The 16,952-nt window shown below is 43.2% G+C and overlaps 1 protein-coding gene across 1 annotated transcript in view; it reads right to left on the bottom strand.

The window, feature by feature from the left end:
- The window catches only part of grin3a (glutamate receptor, ionotropic, N-methyl-D-aspartate 3A), a 61,728-nt gene extending 46,263 nt beyond the window's left edge, over positions 1-15,465 (bottom strand). Inside the window, exons 1-2 of the mRNA XM_034096283.1 lie at positions 14,698-15,465; positions 3,415-4,139 (exon numbers count right to left, since the gene is read on the bottom strand). Of these exons, the coding sequence (XP_033952174.1) occupies positions 3,415-4,139; positions 14,698-15,465 (1,493 nt within the window). The remainder of the gene's footprint in view (positions 1-3,414; positions 4,140-14,697) is intronic.
- Positions 15,466-16,952: the final 1,487 nt, after the last annotated feature.

Raw genomic sequence — 16,952 nt, 5'->3', positions numbered from 1 at the left:
GCCTTCAAGAAGGACACATCTCTTTTCAATGTCCTGTCGGGATGATTTTATCATTTCTACAGGACTTGATCGATAAACACAGAGCTTTCTCCACGATCAAGGTGTACCTGGCTGCTATTGCTGCATGCCATGTGGGCTTTGAGGGTAAGACGGCTCGCCAACATTCTTTGGTCTGCCGTTTTATGAAGGGAGCTCGCAGGCTCCTCCCTGTCTCCAGGTCGCTGGTGCCCTTATGGGACTTGGCAGTGGTTTTAAATGGGCTCAGAATGACCCCATTTGAACCCCTGGAAGGAGCTGACATGAAACATCTGTCACTCAAGACAGTGCTGTTACTGGCCCTGGCATCCGCCAAGCGGGTAAGTGATATTCATGCGCTGTCTGTACATCCTTCATGCACTCAGTTCGCCCCAGGGCAAACGAGAGTGTTGTTGAAGCCCAACCCTGCCTTTACACCAAAGGTGGTTGGTTCGTGTACCCCAATTGACATTGAGGCATTTCCTCCGCCACTGGTTTCCTCCGGGGAACAGCAGCAGGATCTGTTGTGTCCAGTCCGTGCTTTACGCACATATATGGACAGATCAAAGGAGCTTCGTCTTAATGACCAACTCTTTGTGTCCTGGGCTAACCCTCACAAGGGCAAGCCTGTTACTAAGCAACGGCTCTCCCACTGGATTGTGGAGGCAATTGCTTTGGCCTATACGAGTCAGAGTTTGCAAGCACCTTCGGGTCTGCGGGCTCACTCGACTCGGGGCCTGGCTACATCCTGGGCTTTGTTCAAGGGTGTTTCCATCCAAGACATCTGTGCAGCGGCGAGCTGGTCCTCGCCGCTCACTTTTGTCCGCTTTTACAGGCTAGACATCTCCGCTCCAAGCGTGGCCCGAGCAGTGCTGGGCACCTTGTTGAGTCGGGACTCTACCTGTTAAGTTCTGGTTGGTTGGTGATTTTCGAGATAAGCTCGTCTGGCAATTCCATGAGCTACAATTTCCCATAGTGAGACATCGAACGGAGTGTTATGAATGAGAACTATAGGTTACTTACGTAACCCCAGTCTCGGAGTAACATGAAGTGAGATGTCTCACCAGACGGCCCTCCTTGCTATGGTGAAGCGAGAAGAGGTGCTTATTTTGAATGACGCATTCAATTCAATTCAATTCAAAACCTTTATTTATCCAGGTAAAATCCCATTGAGATCAATGATCTCTTTTTCAAGGGAGACCTGCGTCGTGGCGCAGGCTACTTATAGGGGGTGATTCCCTGACGTTGACGTCAAGATCGCCAGCCAATCAGGATTGGCGTAATGAGATTGATGCTTCTGTTTGCTCCGCGATGAGGCACATCCCATAGTGAGACATCTCACTTCATGTTACTCTGAGCCCTGGGGTTACGTAAGTAACCTATAGTTTTCCAAACTTCCATCTATCTCATCTCATCCCACTAACCGCAGGTGAACCCAGTCTTCATAAAAACAGCAATAATATAGAATGATATCAAACTTTAACGCATCCAAGCACTTCCCCTGTATCTAAATGTCAGCCCTGAAGCTAAATATTTCAAAATTGCATTTAAAAATATATGAAGTCTGACGTCCTGGATCTTTCATGTGCAAACGATAACTTCAACCTTTGGTGAACCCTCAACTAGTTCATATATTTACTCAGGCGTTCTCTATCCCCTTGAGCCCTCTGTCATTGTGTGGAATATCATGATTAAGCAATGGCGTGTGATCAGTAGAAATCAATACAAAAAGGTATAGATGAATGGAAAAAACAATATTAATATGAATGAAAACACTGGTTTCTAGCTTCATGGAAAGCACTTGCATTGAAAAACCAAAGGAAATATACTCTGAAAAAACACACGTGACATCCAACAGCTAAACTACACTGCCTCCACAATCTGATTAAAGATCATTCCAAAACCAATTGCTTTACTGCAATACAGAAGTAAGTGGTAATTTAACAATCTTTCAATTTGTAAAGAGACCTACGGAAATTGGAAAAAGTGATGAGGCAGTCGAAACAAATTGAAGCAAAAGGAATAACATTTTCTCAACTGCCTATTTTTACATTTGCAGGTTACACACCTTTCCTTTTCACGGCATCCAGAACTGGTTATAGTTTATCATATAAGCTATCTAAAACTATAAAGAAGCCAGGCATATGGCTGACATTTTCAAAATCCCAGGTGTGTGTTACAGCTTGGCTAAGACCCCATATCCAATATGGGAAACTAAACCTCTTTAAATGAATCCCCTGCCTTCACAGGGTCACCGACAGGGCACTTCTAAACCTGGTAAAAGGTCCCGTAACATGTGTTCTTTTAGCTTGGATATGTAAAACACTTCCAGACTAATCAAAACTTTCTAACAGCTTAAATTGAGGCAAAACATTCAAAGACAATCAGTAATCTCCTCCAGCCCTTGGGAGCTCAACACTGTCAAATAATTGTCTTCCCGGGATGATCGTTCTGCCGACTCAGGTGTTTTGAGGAGAATCTCAATAGGAAAGGTCAAACTCTTATGGTAATGCATTGGTGGTGATCACACACTCTTCATCGCTCATATCTTACTGTGCAACTATAAACGAAAGTGGCCTAGCTCCAGATTACAGTGCTTGCTGCTGAATGAAATTCATCACTGCTGCATTTATACAGCACATATATTGTCTATTACAATCGCTGCTTGCTTTTGCATGAATGCTCCTTAGATGTCTATGAATGTGTTTCTGGTGAATTCAAGACTGGCATCGCAGCTGGACTGTGACTAAATATCTGCATGATGTGAGAAAAGTACATTCTCCCACAATGAGAGGATTAGAGGAGACAAAGGTAGAGAAAGGAAGCTGAATAACAAACAGAAGCACGGAGGGGGGAAAGTATAATGAGGGCTGTAGGGTGGAGATGACCCAGGTTTTTCGATGCGGCAGGCAGATGTTTTGAGCGGAATGGCTCTAAAAACCCACTTTATGCTACCCAGCCAACTCCACATAGAGTGATTGTTGGACTTGCACATGCCAAGAAGCAGAACTCTATATGACTGATATTGCTTATCTGTGTCTGATTGATGTGCAAATAGACTGTTGGTATAGAAAACAGTTGCTTAGTTATTCTGCGTTTTAATGGCCAGGTTTATATTTCCAGTAGATTCTTAAATCATTTGTATCTGAGTAGAAACTATAAGATTCACAGAAGAAAAGGTGCTTTTCAAATGTCCATAACAGCATGATTTCCAACTCTGACAAAAGTGATTTGTAGAAAATGACAAGAAAAACATTGGAAAACCTCTTGAGAGTTATACATCTAACGCCATCCTTTGCCATCCTGGTCAAATAATCAATTATATCCTCGCAGTCACACAAACTCAGGGTTGTGTGGGTGATCTGAAGTATTGTATGAAGTATTTAGATGATACCTTACCTTGACAAGTATTCACCCGAACTGCCGTTGCTCTGCGGTACATCCATACAGTTAGTAGTTCCAGGTATGAGTGCCAGGGCAGGGTTCTCTTTGGCCGCACTACCCACAGCCCGCGCGACCAGCTCCACCGAGTCCTGCACGTACTGATCAAGAGAGGGGGATCCCATGATGCCGTGTGCTAGTAGCCCCAGGGGCAACCCCTCTGTTCTCAGCTCGGCCACATTCTGGCTGTCCCCCAAAACCCAGTGAAACTCTGGGAGCGTCATCCGACTGGCCAGCGTCCACAGGCGCCGCACCTCGCGGATCTCACACCCAAACGTCACCACTCCCCTGGTGGACGAAGGTTCTCTCAGGGCCTCCAGCTGCCGCATGAGAGCCTGCTGCTGGTCCGATTTTAAAGAGGAAGTGGAGGCAGAAGCAGCAGAGGACGAGGCAGCAGGGGAGAAGTAAGGCAAAGAGGAAGATGATGACGATGAAGTTTCCCCTCCTGATGCCAATCCTGAGTGCGATGCTGAAGACGTTGAAGCGGTATTAGTCAGGTTGACTAGAGTGCCCAGGTGAAAGCGGGTGTTGTTTTTGACGAGGAGGAGGAAATCGCTTATGTCCCATTCCTGACAGAGCAGAATACTGATGTCCCACCAGCCATTCATCATCAGAAGGGTAGAGAGGAGACGGGATGGTGGGGCCTCAACGGTCCGCATCGCCAGTTGGAAATGGAGAGGATTCTGAGAGGAGATTGTATCAGGGGCACGGATGAATTGGAAAGAGATTTGGGAAAGGGTCAAGAGGATGAATGTTCAATGTAAAAGGGCGAGAAGGATATAATACATTGAAATAGAATGGAATACATTTGAGGCAAAGTGATCGGGATTGGAGAGATGGGATAGAGATGTTTAAACATATACACAGGAGGAAATATAAATATAATGGTGATAGGAGTCATATACAAGTAATGATTGGGAGGACAAAGAGTTGATTAGGCCCAGATGTAATAAAGGGCAGAGAGATGGGAAAACATTAGAGGATGGTTTTTGAAATGAAGGGGAGATTGCGGAAATGGGAAAGTGAGAAAAGAAAATGGAGAGAATGCAAAATGAGGACAATGGTGGAGGAGGTTGGTGGCAACATTACGGAGAAGGTTATATATGGGTAAGAAAAGGAAGATGGGACACAGATGTAGTAGAGCGGAGAAGAGAAGAAAAAGAGGAAAGAAAGAAACACAGAAAGGTTATAAATCCAACAGAATTACTTTATATCCAAAAGATTCAATTTGTTCCTACAGAACAAACACACTCTGCTAGATATAATAGATTTCAGCTTCCACTTACCTGCTCCCATGAATATCATTACTCACATCACAAGAAATACACATCTATTTTCACATGTACTCTATATTTAAAACACACCTAACATCTTAAGAGACTCAACTGGGAAGATCCTCATACTGTAGTTACTGTAATTCATTCACACCATGATTTGCAATTCATGAGATCATCATTTGATTGATGAGGCCTGGACAGATCAATGGGTAAGAGCATGGCAATGGTGAAGAATTTCCACCTGGACCAGTGATGATAAAAGTGTTGCCTCACAATGGTGGCAGGTGGTGCAATGAAAACCATCCACCCAATGGCTAAATGCTGAAGGGAACTAGAGTGGGCAGCCTAATTATGCGCTGCTTCATATCCACAATTCTGCAGTCGTTTTTCTTTAAAGATGAGGATTGGGGCGAATATCATTCAAAGTGTTTCATTATATTCTTGTCTGAGCATTCATAATGTTGAAATTCTGCAACAAACAGTGGCTGAGTGCTTGCTTGTCTTGTACCTTTCGGAAATGGGCATTTAGTCAGTGATGATTTAAATTGTCCTTTAACCACCTTTAGAAGAGAACAACAACATATATGCTATCAGCGACACGTTTTATTACCTATATTGTTGTTGACCTTTTTCCAAACTAAAGGGTATTTTTTAGAATGATATGCTGTTCTATGATGCCTCTGGTTTTACAATTTTGGCAAATACACTTTGAAGCCTCTAAATTAGCTTGAGATAGCTAAAACACACTCAAACGTCCACTAACTATGTATTTTTTGGGGTCACAGTTAGTTATCTTTGTGTAAGTTGCAGGGACACATTTCTGAAATCTTCTTGGTTAATTAATGATGATGTTTCCAAAGGACCAATTAAACCCAAATTATAAGGAAAAGTAGACTGTATGTGAAGTTGTTCAGAGCCTAAATCGCAAGTCTCACAACTTCTATACCCTATAAAAAATGATGTTACTTCATTTAAAACAGAGACATTCTCAACTCCCTCAACTTTTCTCACAGCTTAGCAACTATTAACAACACTGGTCATACTGCATTCGGTTTTCCTCAGTGACTTCAGTTGTTCCTTTCACTCATTTCCACTCCTGGCGATGGTAACTGCAAATAACTAACATTAATACTCACTTGGTAAGTAAGGATGGCTCCCGGGGAAAACAAAATACGATAATGCTTTCCTGCTTTTGCTGCACTATGGGTAACAACACGCCTTTGTGCCATCAATGGAGACTTAATTCTCCCGGAAGATGGTACCCCGTGGCAGCCATAATTGCATAAAGAAACAAGGCTTATATGGAACCAACTTAAAAGCAGATGGAGTCATTATTTCATAGCCATAGCATTGTGCAATCAGTATTTACTTTATGATGATACCGCAGTAAAGTTAGCTTTAGGTTGTATATTCAGCAGACAGTGGATCCTGCAGCATTTTCTTACTTAGACTGTTGTCAGTCAGAGGACAATTGGCTCACATTCAAGCCCTTACTCTTAACAACAGTATCTCAAGTGGGCATCATTTTTGAATAGCTTCCATGTCATGTGAACCAGGACACAAGTAGGACACAACCCTTTTTACTGGATGTTGGTCCACCTTTTTTCCAATTAAAAAAACTGCTATATTTTCTTACCATTTTTCATGTTAAATAGAAAAAGCACTAAATTCCAATTTCAATTTGAATGAACAAATATGTTATGGGTTTGTCCTTGGCCCATGTTACACCCTTTTCCAAGTTTCAGTTCAAATTAATCCGAAGGATTTCCATAAAACTGCTGACAAACAAATAAACCAACAAACAGAACCAAATCAAGCCGGAAACATACCCTCCTTGGCAAAGGTAATACATGTAAATCAAGGATTGCGAAAACAGCTCTCTGCAAGGTTGGACTTTATCATTACACATTTTTTATACATTACATGACATGATTGTCAATACTGTAAAATATGTACGATTTGTATATCACTGGCTGAAATAGCCAAAACCACCTGGCAGTAGTTCAGTCTAGTTCAGTCATCTCGATCCGACAAAAGAACAGATTATGGACTGGTAGCTGCAGAGCAAGACACCTTGGCTTCTTTCTTTTTCCTTTTTCTAATTACTCAAATATCTTCTTTAGTGCCATTATGTTCAGAGCAGTCCTAACCCACAAAACAAATATAGAAATCCAGAAAATGAGCTGATACAATTGAAAGTGTTCACAGTCGAGTCATCCTTTTAATACTGAGCTGTCAGATCTACGTCAGTGTGTCTTGGCATACTTACTCAACATACCAGTCAATCAATCCGCCAAGCACCTGCTTGCATCCAGTCAAACACACAAACACAAGCACACACTTAAAAAGCCCTCAGCATCTCAGTGTTATTGACTTTACAACTTTTCCACAAACTTTGCACTAAGAGGCCATTAGATTAAGCTATTGGTTAATTTCATTTATCCCATTAATCTTTGTACCCAATGGGCATGCAAATAAGATCATCGTTATTCATCTGTTTATTGCATACACACGGCTGGATTATTGCTGCAACAAAAGCAATAACAAAAACAATTGTGCGTGTTTCATTTCAGTTTTAGAAGTCCTGTTTCTGGGAAAGAAATGGTAATGTACTCCGCAGGGCATCAGCCTCTCACCTCCTCTCATCCCCCAGGAGGATAGGAGGATTTATTCTCAGCTGTAGCACTTCTACACTGTGATCACAATCTGTAACCCCCTCTTTGTTCCTCATGTAAATAAACAGGCAAGAAATGTGCCACAAAGTGCGGCAGTCTGCTCTCTTAAATAAATACAACGGCTGCTTTCAAAGCACTGGGAAATCCCAGCTTTGTTGTCACTGTGCTCTATTTCATCACTCTTCTCGCTGCAGAAATCTCTTTTTTTTCATATGACTTCCACACCTTAAACACATTTGCTGGGTTTTGTTTTAATGTGAGGAAACTTGCATGGCTTGCTTTGAGGTAAAAGTGCAGGGACTGGCAGAATCAAGAGTCAGTGGACAAATCGAATAAACTAATAATGTGTTGGTATTGATCCGTCCCTGATTAGATGATTCATTGTGGGGAAAGTGTGAAACTAATTAAATTGTGTTTCTGTTTTTGTTTTGTTTTACAAGATTGCAAGTTTTCTTTAATAGACTTAAAGAACGCTGTAATAATCAAGTTCTGGCATATGTTGCAAAATCTTTACATTTACATCTTTACACTTCAACAACCCCCTTCGGCCCCAACCCTGAACCACTTGTAGACCTTTACCCATACTCTAGTTACAGCCTTTCATCCTAATGCCCTCTTTATGTCACTGCCATATTTATGAATAGACAATGAGAAGCTTCACTAATTCTCCCCATAGTCAGTGAAGCCCTATCATTCATCTGCTATGCCTGGATAGATTTCTGAGGACATAATAATTACTCCATTATCCTAATCAGTGTAATCTACAAATTAACGTACCAGGATCTAATTGAAAAATACATTCTAGGCTTACAGTGTTTTTTATATTCTAAATTCTCAACCCTTTGCAGCTCCCAAAGCCTCTCTGCCCAACCCACCTGATCCCTTTGCTCGGAGTTCACATACATTTTTTGGTTCAGAAGCATATTTCCATATATTCATGCAGCCTCTTTGTTTCAACCCTGACGTAACACAATTTGGGCGTATACAGTAATACAGGTCGCTTGCTGGGTGATTATATTATGCTGTTACATATTTTTTTATTACATTACATGTTACTTGTAAGACGCTTTTATCCAAAGCGACTTACATACTCAATGCTGTGGACAATCCACACAGGAGCAATTTGGGGTGAAGTGTCTTGCCCAGGGACACAACGACATGCTGACTGCAGTGGGGTTTGAACCTGTGACCCCCTGATCCGAACACCAACGCTCTATCCACTACGCCTCCCTGTTCATCATTGAATACTGTTTAAAGGATGAATGTGTAGTAGCCACATGCCTAAAATAAATTAGGGGCAGTCTTTCGAACAACTGATCAAAATCTGAGATCTGGTCGGAAAACACTGCAATCTTATGTCTTCCAAGAGAATAACTTAACTACAAAAAATTCAGGCAGGACATGACACACTCAGTGGTCTTCAGCAACTCAAATTCAGCTAGCACAAACAAGCGCTAGGCCACAGAGGGCTGGTTGAGCGCTGGGCCTAACAAGTGTAACGGAAGCAACAGGAGGATTGCTGATGCAGTGGGGAGTCAGAGGAGCAGTAACCCTGGATCAGAACTATACGTTGCTGGGTTTTGCTCCGGCTGAATTAAAGCATTCAAGAATTCAAATCTGCTTACTAGGGGTCTATCTCACGGAACTGCCACATGTTCTTGTCACAGAGACCTGGCAAGGGTGTGAGTTGTTGTCTTGTTCCTGCCATGTTGGATGTAATCTATTAAACAAACTGCCATGGAGTTATTATTGACAATCGTTTGGGGCCACTGTACTTTTTCGCCCTATTACGCAACAATGAGTCACTCTCGCCTCTCGAGGAACAACATGTATTACAAGATAGAATGGGATAGGGTTATTCATTTAGCATGCTAATTTCAGTATAAGTCTGCAACACAATAAATGGACCTCTGACTTAATTTCCACTTTAACCCCTTCACATTATTTTGATAATACAAGACAGTTAATATTTTCAATCTTACCATCTTATTGTATACACTTTTGTGGCATAAGGCAAAGGTCAGAATGGAATCCTCTAAATACATTTAGAAAGTTTTCACAACTTGGAAACTCTGCTTCGGAGAAATTGCAGTCAGCCATCAGTTGGGATTTGCTAGGAAAACTAGATTCATTCAGGAGGGAGTTAAGCCATCTCTCAAATAGTCACACATGAGTTTGACACAATCTGTTTGTTTGTCTGTCAATTGCAGAGTAAATGTTTTTTCCTATCCATCCATCCAACCAACAAACCATCTATCCATCCATCAACCAATGAATATGTGTCTGTTGGTTGGTCTGTTACAGCGAATACCTGTTATTGGACTTTGTAGAACCAGTTTGGACTTTAACACCTACTAACTGCTTAAAGCAAATGCTTCCTTGTGCACGGAGCGGGAAATTAGATTTTAGGCTACCCTAAACACACACACACACACGTTTCTAAAGCTCAGTAGGTGGCAAGTGTCCCAGAACCCTTCAGTCTAACTAATGGTTCGGATGTGGGTGTGTATGTGTGTGTGTGTGTGTGTGTGTGTGTGTGTGTGTGTGTGTGTGTGTGTTTCAATTGCATACAAAAATAAACAATGATGCTCTTTGCCCCTGCCAGGAAGGTTGTGCGTGGAAGTCAACAACACGGACACATGCCCTCACCTCTACTCTTTAATATACGATTACTGCCATGTTAGTGCCACCTTATTAAAGCCATACAAAGAGATCGGAAATCTAAAGGGCTTAAAAATATCATACCACAATATCAATATCCGTCCGGCAGTGGCTCAGTCAGTAGGGGCTTGGACTGTGAGCCGTAGGTTCGCCGGCTCAAGTCCCCGTTCAGACCTAAATATGGAGTGTGGATTTCTACTTGGAGAGGTCCCAGTTCACCTCCTGCCCTGCCGTGGTGCCCTTGAGCAAGGCACCGGACATCCCCCTTCCCCCCTCACTCCCATTGCTCCCCGGGCGCTGTACAATAGCTGCCCACTGCCCCTAGTAGACTTGTGGTACTAGAATGGGTTAAATGCAGAGGCCAAATGTCACTGTGTGTGCTGTGTGCTCTGCATGTGTGACCATTAAAGAGGGGTTCATCCCTCCCTATTCTATATGATAGATATGTTTTGCCGAGCTATCAGTAGGAGTTGCCTAGTGTTTAGGTTTACTTTTGGAACATGGATACTTCTGGAAGGCAATGACAACAACTTTTTGTTTGATGCTGCCTTAATGGATCTTATGGCCAACAAACACATCATATTTCCAATGATTCATGGCTTTTAAACAATTTCCAAGGGGTTTGGGTCAGGGTTCGAAGGTGCAGACAAGAGCTTTCACAACAGATTAAGCTATAGTAGAGAGTTAGGGTTAAGGGTTAAATAGAAAGAGGCAATAATGTAAAAGTATTGCTTTTGATTGAAACAATAATAGTACAATCTATTGGCCATTTGTTTTTAAAAAAAAAAGAGTTCTGAGTTAAAGGGCTATACATAGCTTTTCTGTAGCGTACAAAAGCTAGTGGAGTCATTTAGAGCAAGGGTTCCCAAACTTTTCAGCCCGCGACCCCCAAAATAACAGTGCGAGAGACTGGCGACCCCCCACTATCACGTGGTGACTGGAAGAAAAAGAAAAACGTGTGCACAGGACACACGCACTAATAGGCGTATCCAAACACGTGCATAATGACAACACACAACAACAGAACAGCCTGACAACCATGATATGATTTTACATATAGCAATTTAATATAAGATAACAGCAGAACTCGTGAGTCAAAGTAATCTCCTGTGAATTAGGAGAACATTGTTGCGGTGCAAACTGTAAAGACATAAAAGGTCATAATAACTAATATAAACATATGAACATTGTTGCGGTGCATCTTTACATTTGGGGAATACGCTATGTTTCAGCGTTAATCTCACCTAATGAGACGGGTGGGCAATATGCGTGGAGCACAGCAAATCCATCCTGGGCTTAATTTTGGAGACAGCCACTCGGAGATCATCCTCCACGTTTAGACGAGATCTGTATTTGTTTTTTATATATGTCAGTGCAGAGAAAGTCTTTTCGCACAGGTATGTGGAGCCAAACGGCGTCAGCACATCCATCGCGGCCTTGGAAAGCTGTGGGTATTCCCTCTCAACTGAAATCCAGAACTCAGCAAGCGTCTTCGCATTAAAAGCTGTCTTTAATGTGCGGTCACTTGACAGTTCAGTCAGTGCGTCCTCCATGTCGGATGACAGATGACTTGCGGTCGTTACGGTAAATGGTGATCTTATCCAGTCATATTTTTCCGGAGCTGCTTTCTCTGGGAAATACTTGTTAAAGTGTTCCAGGAGGGCTTGCCGGTGGGTCGTGATAGACTTCTTCACAGAGTTAACACTAAGATCATTTTCCTCTATGAATTCCTCCAGCTCAGGAAACATATCAATCCTGCCCATTTCAACTCGCGCAGTCCAGCGATCCACTTTCCTCTTGAATGCGCAGATTTTATCATTCAAGGACATGATGCTTGTGTTTTCACCTTGCAATGACAGGTTAAGTCCGTTCAGTCTGTCAAATAAGACAAATATGCCAGCCTTGTTAACCAGTCAGGGTCAGTCAGGTGGTCAGCGAGCTGGGACCCATGCTCCATGAGAAATAAGCGCACCTCGTCCCGCAGTTCATACAGGCGGCTGAGAACATTTCCCCTTGAAAGCCACCTGACTTCTGTGTGGAACAGCAGGCCCTGATGCTCCAATCCCAGTTCGTTGCAGAGATTGGCGAACAGCCTGGTATTGAGTGGACTGGATTTGATGTAGTTGACCATTTTTATCGCCGTCTCAAGAACACTTTTAAGCTCTGGGTTAAGCGTTTTACTTGCTAGAGCTTCTCTGTGGATAATACAGTGCGTAAAGATAACGTGGGGCGCCACTTGTAGGACTCTTGCTTTTAGTCCTCTCTTTTTCCCCAGCATTGCTCCAGGACCATCTGTACACACACCGATGCACTCATCCCAAGACAGTCAAGTATTGTGAAAATGTACTCGCCTGTGCACTTTAGCTCCAGCGGGGTGCAAAACAGCATGTCCTCATCAAGTTTTCCATCAAAACTGTATCTGGCGAAAACAAGCAGTTGGGCAGAGTTTGACATATCTGTGGATTCGTCTAACTGCAAAGCATATTTCCCTTTCTTCACTCTGTCAATCAGCTGACACTTGATATCCTGGGCTATGTCCGTGATGCGCCGGGATATGGTCCCGTCAGACAGCGGCACTGCTTCCAGCTCCCGTGCCTGTTTATCCCCATGCATTGCCTATACACATAGCGATAGCAGCAGGTTTAATTAGGGTTTCCCCAATTGTGTGTGGCTTTTTTGCCTGTGCAATTAAATATGCCACCTCATATGATGCCTTTTGAGCCTTGGTAGGGATTGTTGCTTGGTTAGTTAAAACTTTCTTTTGGCCTTGCAATTCTCTTCTTCTTGAAAAACTCTGCTGGTTTAGTAGCAAGAGAGGGGTGCTTCGTGTTTAAATGTCTGAGCATTTTCACGGGCTTTAGGTTCTCATGGGCAAGAACCTCAGTGCACACTACACATTGGGGATGTTGTGCTTCATTGATAATGAGGCATGTGAATCCGTACTGGATGTATTCCTCTCGATACTTGCGACACTTGGATGAAGGCTGGTCTGACTGCTTATGGACCGCCTTACGGTTGTCGTCTCCTCCTCCTCCTCCTGCGCAAGAAGTCGACGGCCTTTGTGATGGCGGCTCTCCGCTCTCCTCCGCTGCCTTCTCCGCTGGCCTGTCTGCCTTCTTACTAGTTGGTACTAACCAACGTTTCATTTTGAAAAATGTATTAAAGATCTGTTCAGAAGAAATATATTCGTATAGTTGTTGTGTTTTACGTCTCTGATATTTACTGTGGTGCTGTAAAGTGACCTTTGAGCTGAAAATGACTGTCGTAAATCTGTCAGAATCAAAATTCCTTTATTTGTCCCGCTTACCTATTAAACAGACTTACATAATACAAAATGTCTATGCACACGTTGTTATTATTATTAATAATAATACAAATAATAATAATTAAAAAATTTAATTTTTTTTTTTTTTTTAAACACCTCAGGGAGGTGAGGATCATCAAGAGGATTCTGAAAACATCTCGCGACCCCCACTTTGGGAACCCCTGATTTAGAGAACACTATGGAGGAACAATGTTCACCTTATTTTAAAACCAGTGAGACACCTCTATAGTTGACTCCCTGTGCACTTATCAGTGTGCATTAATTGGAATACACCAAATACCAAGAGTGTTATTATCCAATGTTCTATTTCTTAAGGTTGGTTCTAAACATATTTTTTTCCCATAAGAGTAGGCCAGTATCCAATCGGATTTTTGACCTTACATTGATTGTGCAGCTCATCGCTAGCAGGTTAACAAAGTATGATTATGATATAAGCTTCTGATCATAACTTATGGATTGAGAACGGGCAATTAATAGTTTATTGTTGAAAGGAAATAAGTCAGATCAATACTGGAGATGTCAGGTCAGCTTGAGGTTAGAGTTGCAATTTAAAATATTTTCTCTCTCTCTCATGTTGTTGAACCTCTGCCCATGGAAGGCTGAATAGCAACAAAGCTTGGACAAAAGAACCTCAGGGCATGCATGTCCTGCCTGGTGTACATAGCATATCTACAGTATATCAATCGTATTTTTTCACTGCAAACCTTGTCTATAACAGAATACACAATGCACTCATCTCCTCCTTGTCTGCACCATGGACAAAGCCTAAATGCCTCATAATTGTGTTCCGGTTTGAAGGTTTTTTCCTGCAGCCTTTCTCAGACTCCACAAGCTGATGTCATATGTGAAAAGGAAAATCAGCTTGTGTCCAAAATTGTGTCGCCAATATAGCTTAATTGGGCCATTTACCAAGAATGGAGTACTGAACAAGCAAGGCAAAGAAAGGAAAATGTTGTGCCCTTCATCTGAAAGAATGACTTGTTCACAGTAGGAGGAGGAGAAAATAAAAAGATGAAACAGTGTGAGTAAGAATTTCCCTTTCAGACTCTGTCTAATAGGCAGGCTACTGGTGGCCCATATGCCTTGTAAATCCACCAAAACAAATGTTAATGATGTCAAAAACTGTGAAGAATCTATTTGTTTATATATAAAACAGTTGTATATTCATAGATTATTGGACATGACTGACTTGTCACAGTAGTTTTCCTTCATAACACTTTCTACATCCACTGCACCTGTATGTCAAAGTGCATTATTCAACAGTGCAGTGCAGATGTAATTGAGTAACTTTTTTTTCTTTTACCTCACTTTGGCGCGTAAACTCCTTTTGCACAACGCTGACTACTGGCACCTGGAGCGCGAGCGAGATGAATTCCAACTTGACGAACTCGTCCAGGTTCCGTGGAAAGGAGACCATGGCGGAAACCCCCTGCACGATGACGGTGTGACAAACGCTCTCCAAGAAAGACAGCGGGTCGTCGCCCTCGGGGCTGCCCGCAGAGGAGGAGGAGAACGCGGGAAGCTCCCCCAAACCGGACCCAACGGCCATGACGACCTCCATGGATAAATTGTATGGCAGCAATCCGGCCCGGTTGAGAGCCTCCACCGCGAGCAGGACCGAGTCTCGGGGTTCGAACACGCGGTTCTCCCTCGAGGTGTTCTCCTCACGCTGTCTTGCCTGGCTCTTACTCCTGCTGGCCCCCCTCTGGGAATTAACGGTGCCTCTAGTCCTGAGGCTTCCGTATCTAGGTGCACCAGAACTTGTTTGTACCTGCTTTTCCAACTCCTCACTTCCAATCCAGCCTCTATCCGCGTCCCAGTCTTTAGAGCTACCGGTAGTTGTGGTGGAGAGCAAGCGGGGCTGCACGTGCAGAGCCCCGATCCGAACCGTGTGTCCGATCCGTTTCAGCACCTGGCACGGCTGCGGGTGCGAGTGAACGCACGATGGGAGAAAGACTAGAGCGCACAGCATTAAACATAATGACGGCGGGACCCCAGTGCCTGTTCGAGCTGCCGGGCCATTCAACATCCTCATCATCATCCTCATCATCATCACCACCGTCTTCATCATCCGCGCTCCACAGCTGCACCGGATGCCCCGTCCAAGCACACAACGGCGGAACACCGGGGCCGCTCCGTGTGTCCCCTGCGTCTGGCCCTGGCGCGCCGCTCAGACCAGCTGCATCCCCAAATCCAGCTCCAGCTCTCGGCAAAGTTGCGCGTTGCTCCACGGACACGGACAACAGGCTACTGAGGCGCGAGATCAGGCACGAGCCGCGCACAAGCAAAACACGATCCCCAAAAGTGCTGTTTTTCATCTCAAATGATGTCCATCATTCAAGCCTTTTCGTTGGTTGTGGAATAAAACAGGTTGTGGAATAAAATGGTAAAATATTCCACATGTTCCAGGTAAAATGTGAAACAGAGTGTGGAGGGAAGCCCAGAGGAGGACATGTCGAGAAAAAAAGGTCAATGCGCATCAAACACATTCCAAAACATTGAAATCCACCACTGGAAACATCTGATGGCTTCGAAGGAAAATTATCCCGTTATCATCCAGAGAGCACGAGCCGTGACAGCACTACTCCATCCCGGTATACTCAACAGAAAAACAAATGTTTTGTTTCCCCCCTTGTTAAACACCAGGGTACAAGCTTTCCAGAACCCACGCGCTGCTTGGCTCGAGTCAACCTCTGTACAGACACTTGTGCCGGCGAGACCTCCGGCACGAGAGCGCAGTGTTCTGCGCACGTTCCAATGAGATTTAACCCCGTCCTCACTTTACCCCCACCCTATCGACATCCCCTCCAACAGAGTCAGGGCGAGAGGTTATGATTGAATGAACAAGTTGCATAACACAAGACAAAACAAATTAGATAGATAGATAAGTAAAAAGACAAATGAAAGTCATTGTATATAGTGGAGGGGGGCTGAATGAAGATCTGATTCATTAGGTCAACTGAACAACAAATCCCCTGTTGTCTCCACTGTATGGCAGGCATACTGTAAATCTGTCAGAATGTATGTTACTGAAGGTCTCAAACTTGACATGCCATAATACATGTATCTTAACAACAACCCTGCAATAAATAACAGCATTTGTGAACGTGTCAAAAAGGCCACAATTCAGATTTATCATCATATTTTTCAACCTGACGTGGGTGCATATGTGCAAGGTGTTTGCTAATGGCATTATGTGTGGGTGACACTTAAATGCCTCACAATGTAGACTAATATGAGATAGTGCAAAGAGATGAATCAACACTTATGTTAAAGTCTTAAAAAGGCATACAATTCTTACAAAATTGTCAGTAATATAATATATCGCAAACTTTTCACCAATTTGTCGAGTACGTGCTGTTCCCAGGTGAACATACAGTATAGTGGGTTTAATGAACGCATGATGATACACTTTAATAATCAGCCAATAAGCTGTGAAGATGTTCATATCATCCTGCATATGCCAAAAATGTCCGCTCAGTCCATTAGTGTCGTATGAATCACCACTGCATAGGTGACAGGATTTAAAGGCAGCATTAAGCTCATCTTCCAAGCATA

This window comes from Pseudochaenichthys georgianus, chromosome 12 (assembly GCF_902827115.2).
Source record: "Pseudochaenichthys georgianus chromosome 12, fPseGeo1.2, whole genome shotgun sequence".
Taxonomy (NCBI): domain Eukaryota; kingdom Metazoa; phylum Chordata; class Actinopteri; order Perciformes; family Channichthyidae; genus Pseudochaenichthys; species Pseudochaenichthys georgianus.
The sequence above is the reverse complement of the archived record's forward strand: the minus strand, read 5'-3'. Positions and strand labels throughout refer to the sequence as shown.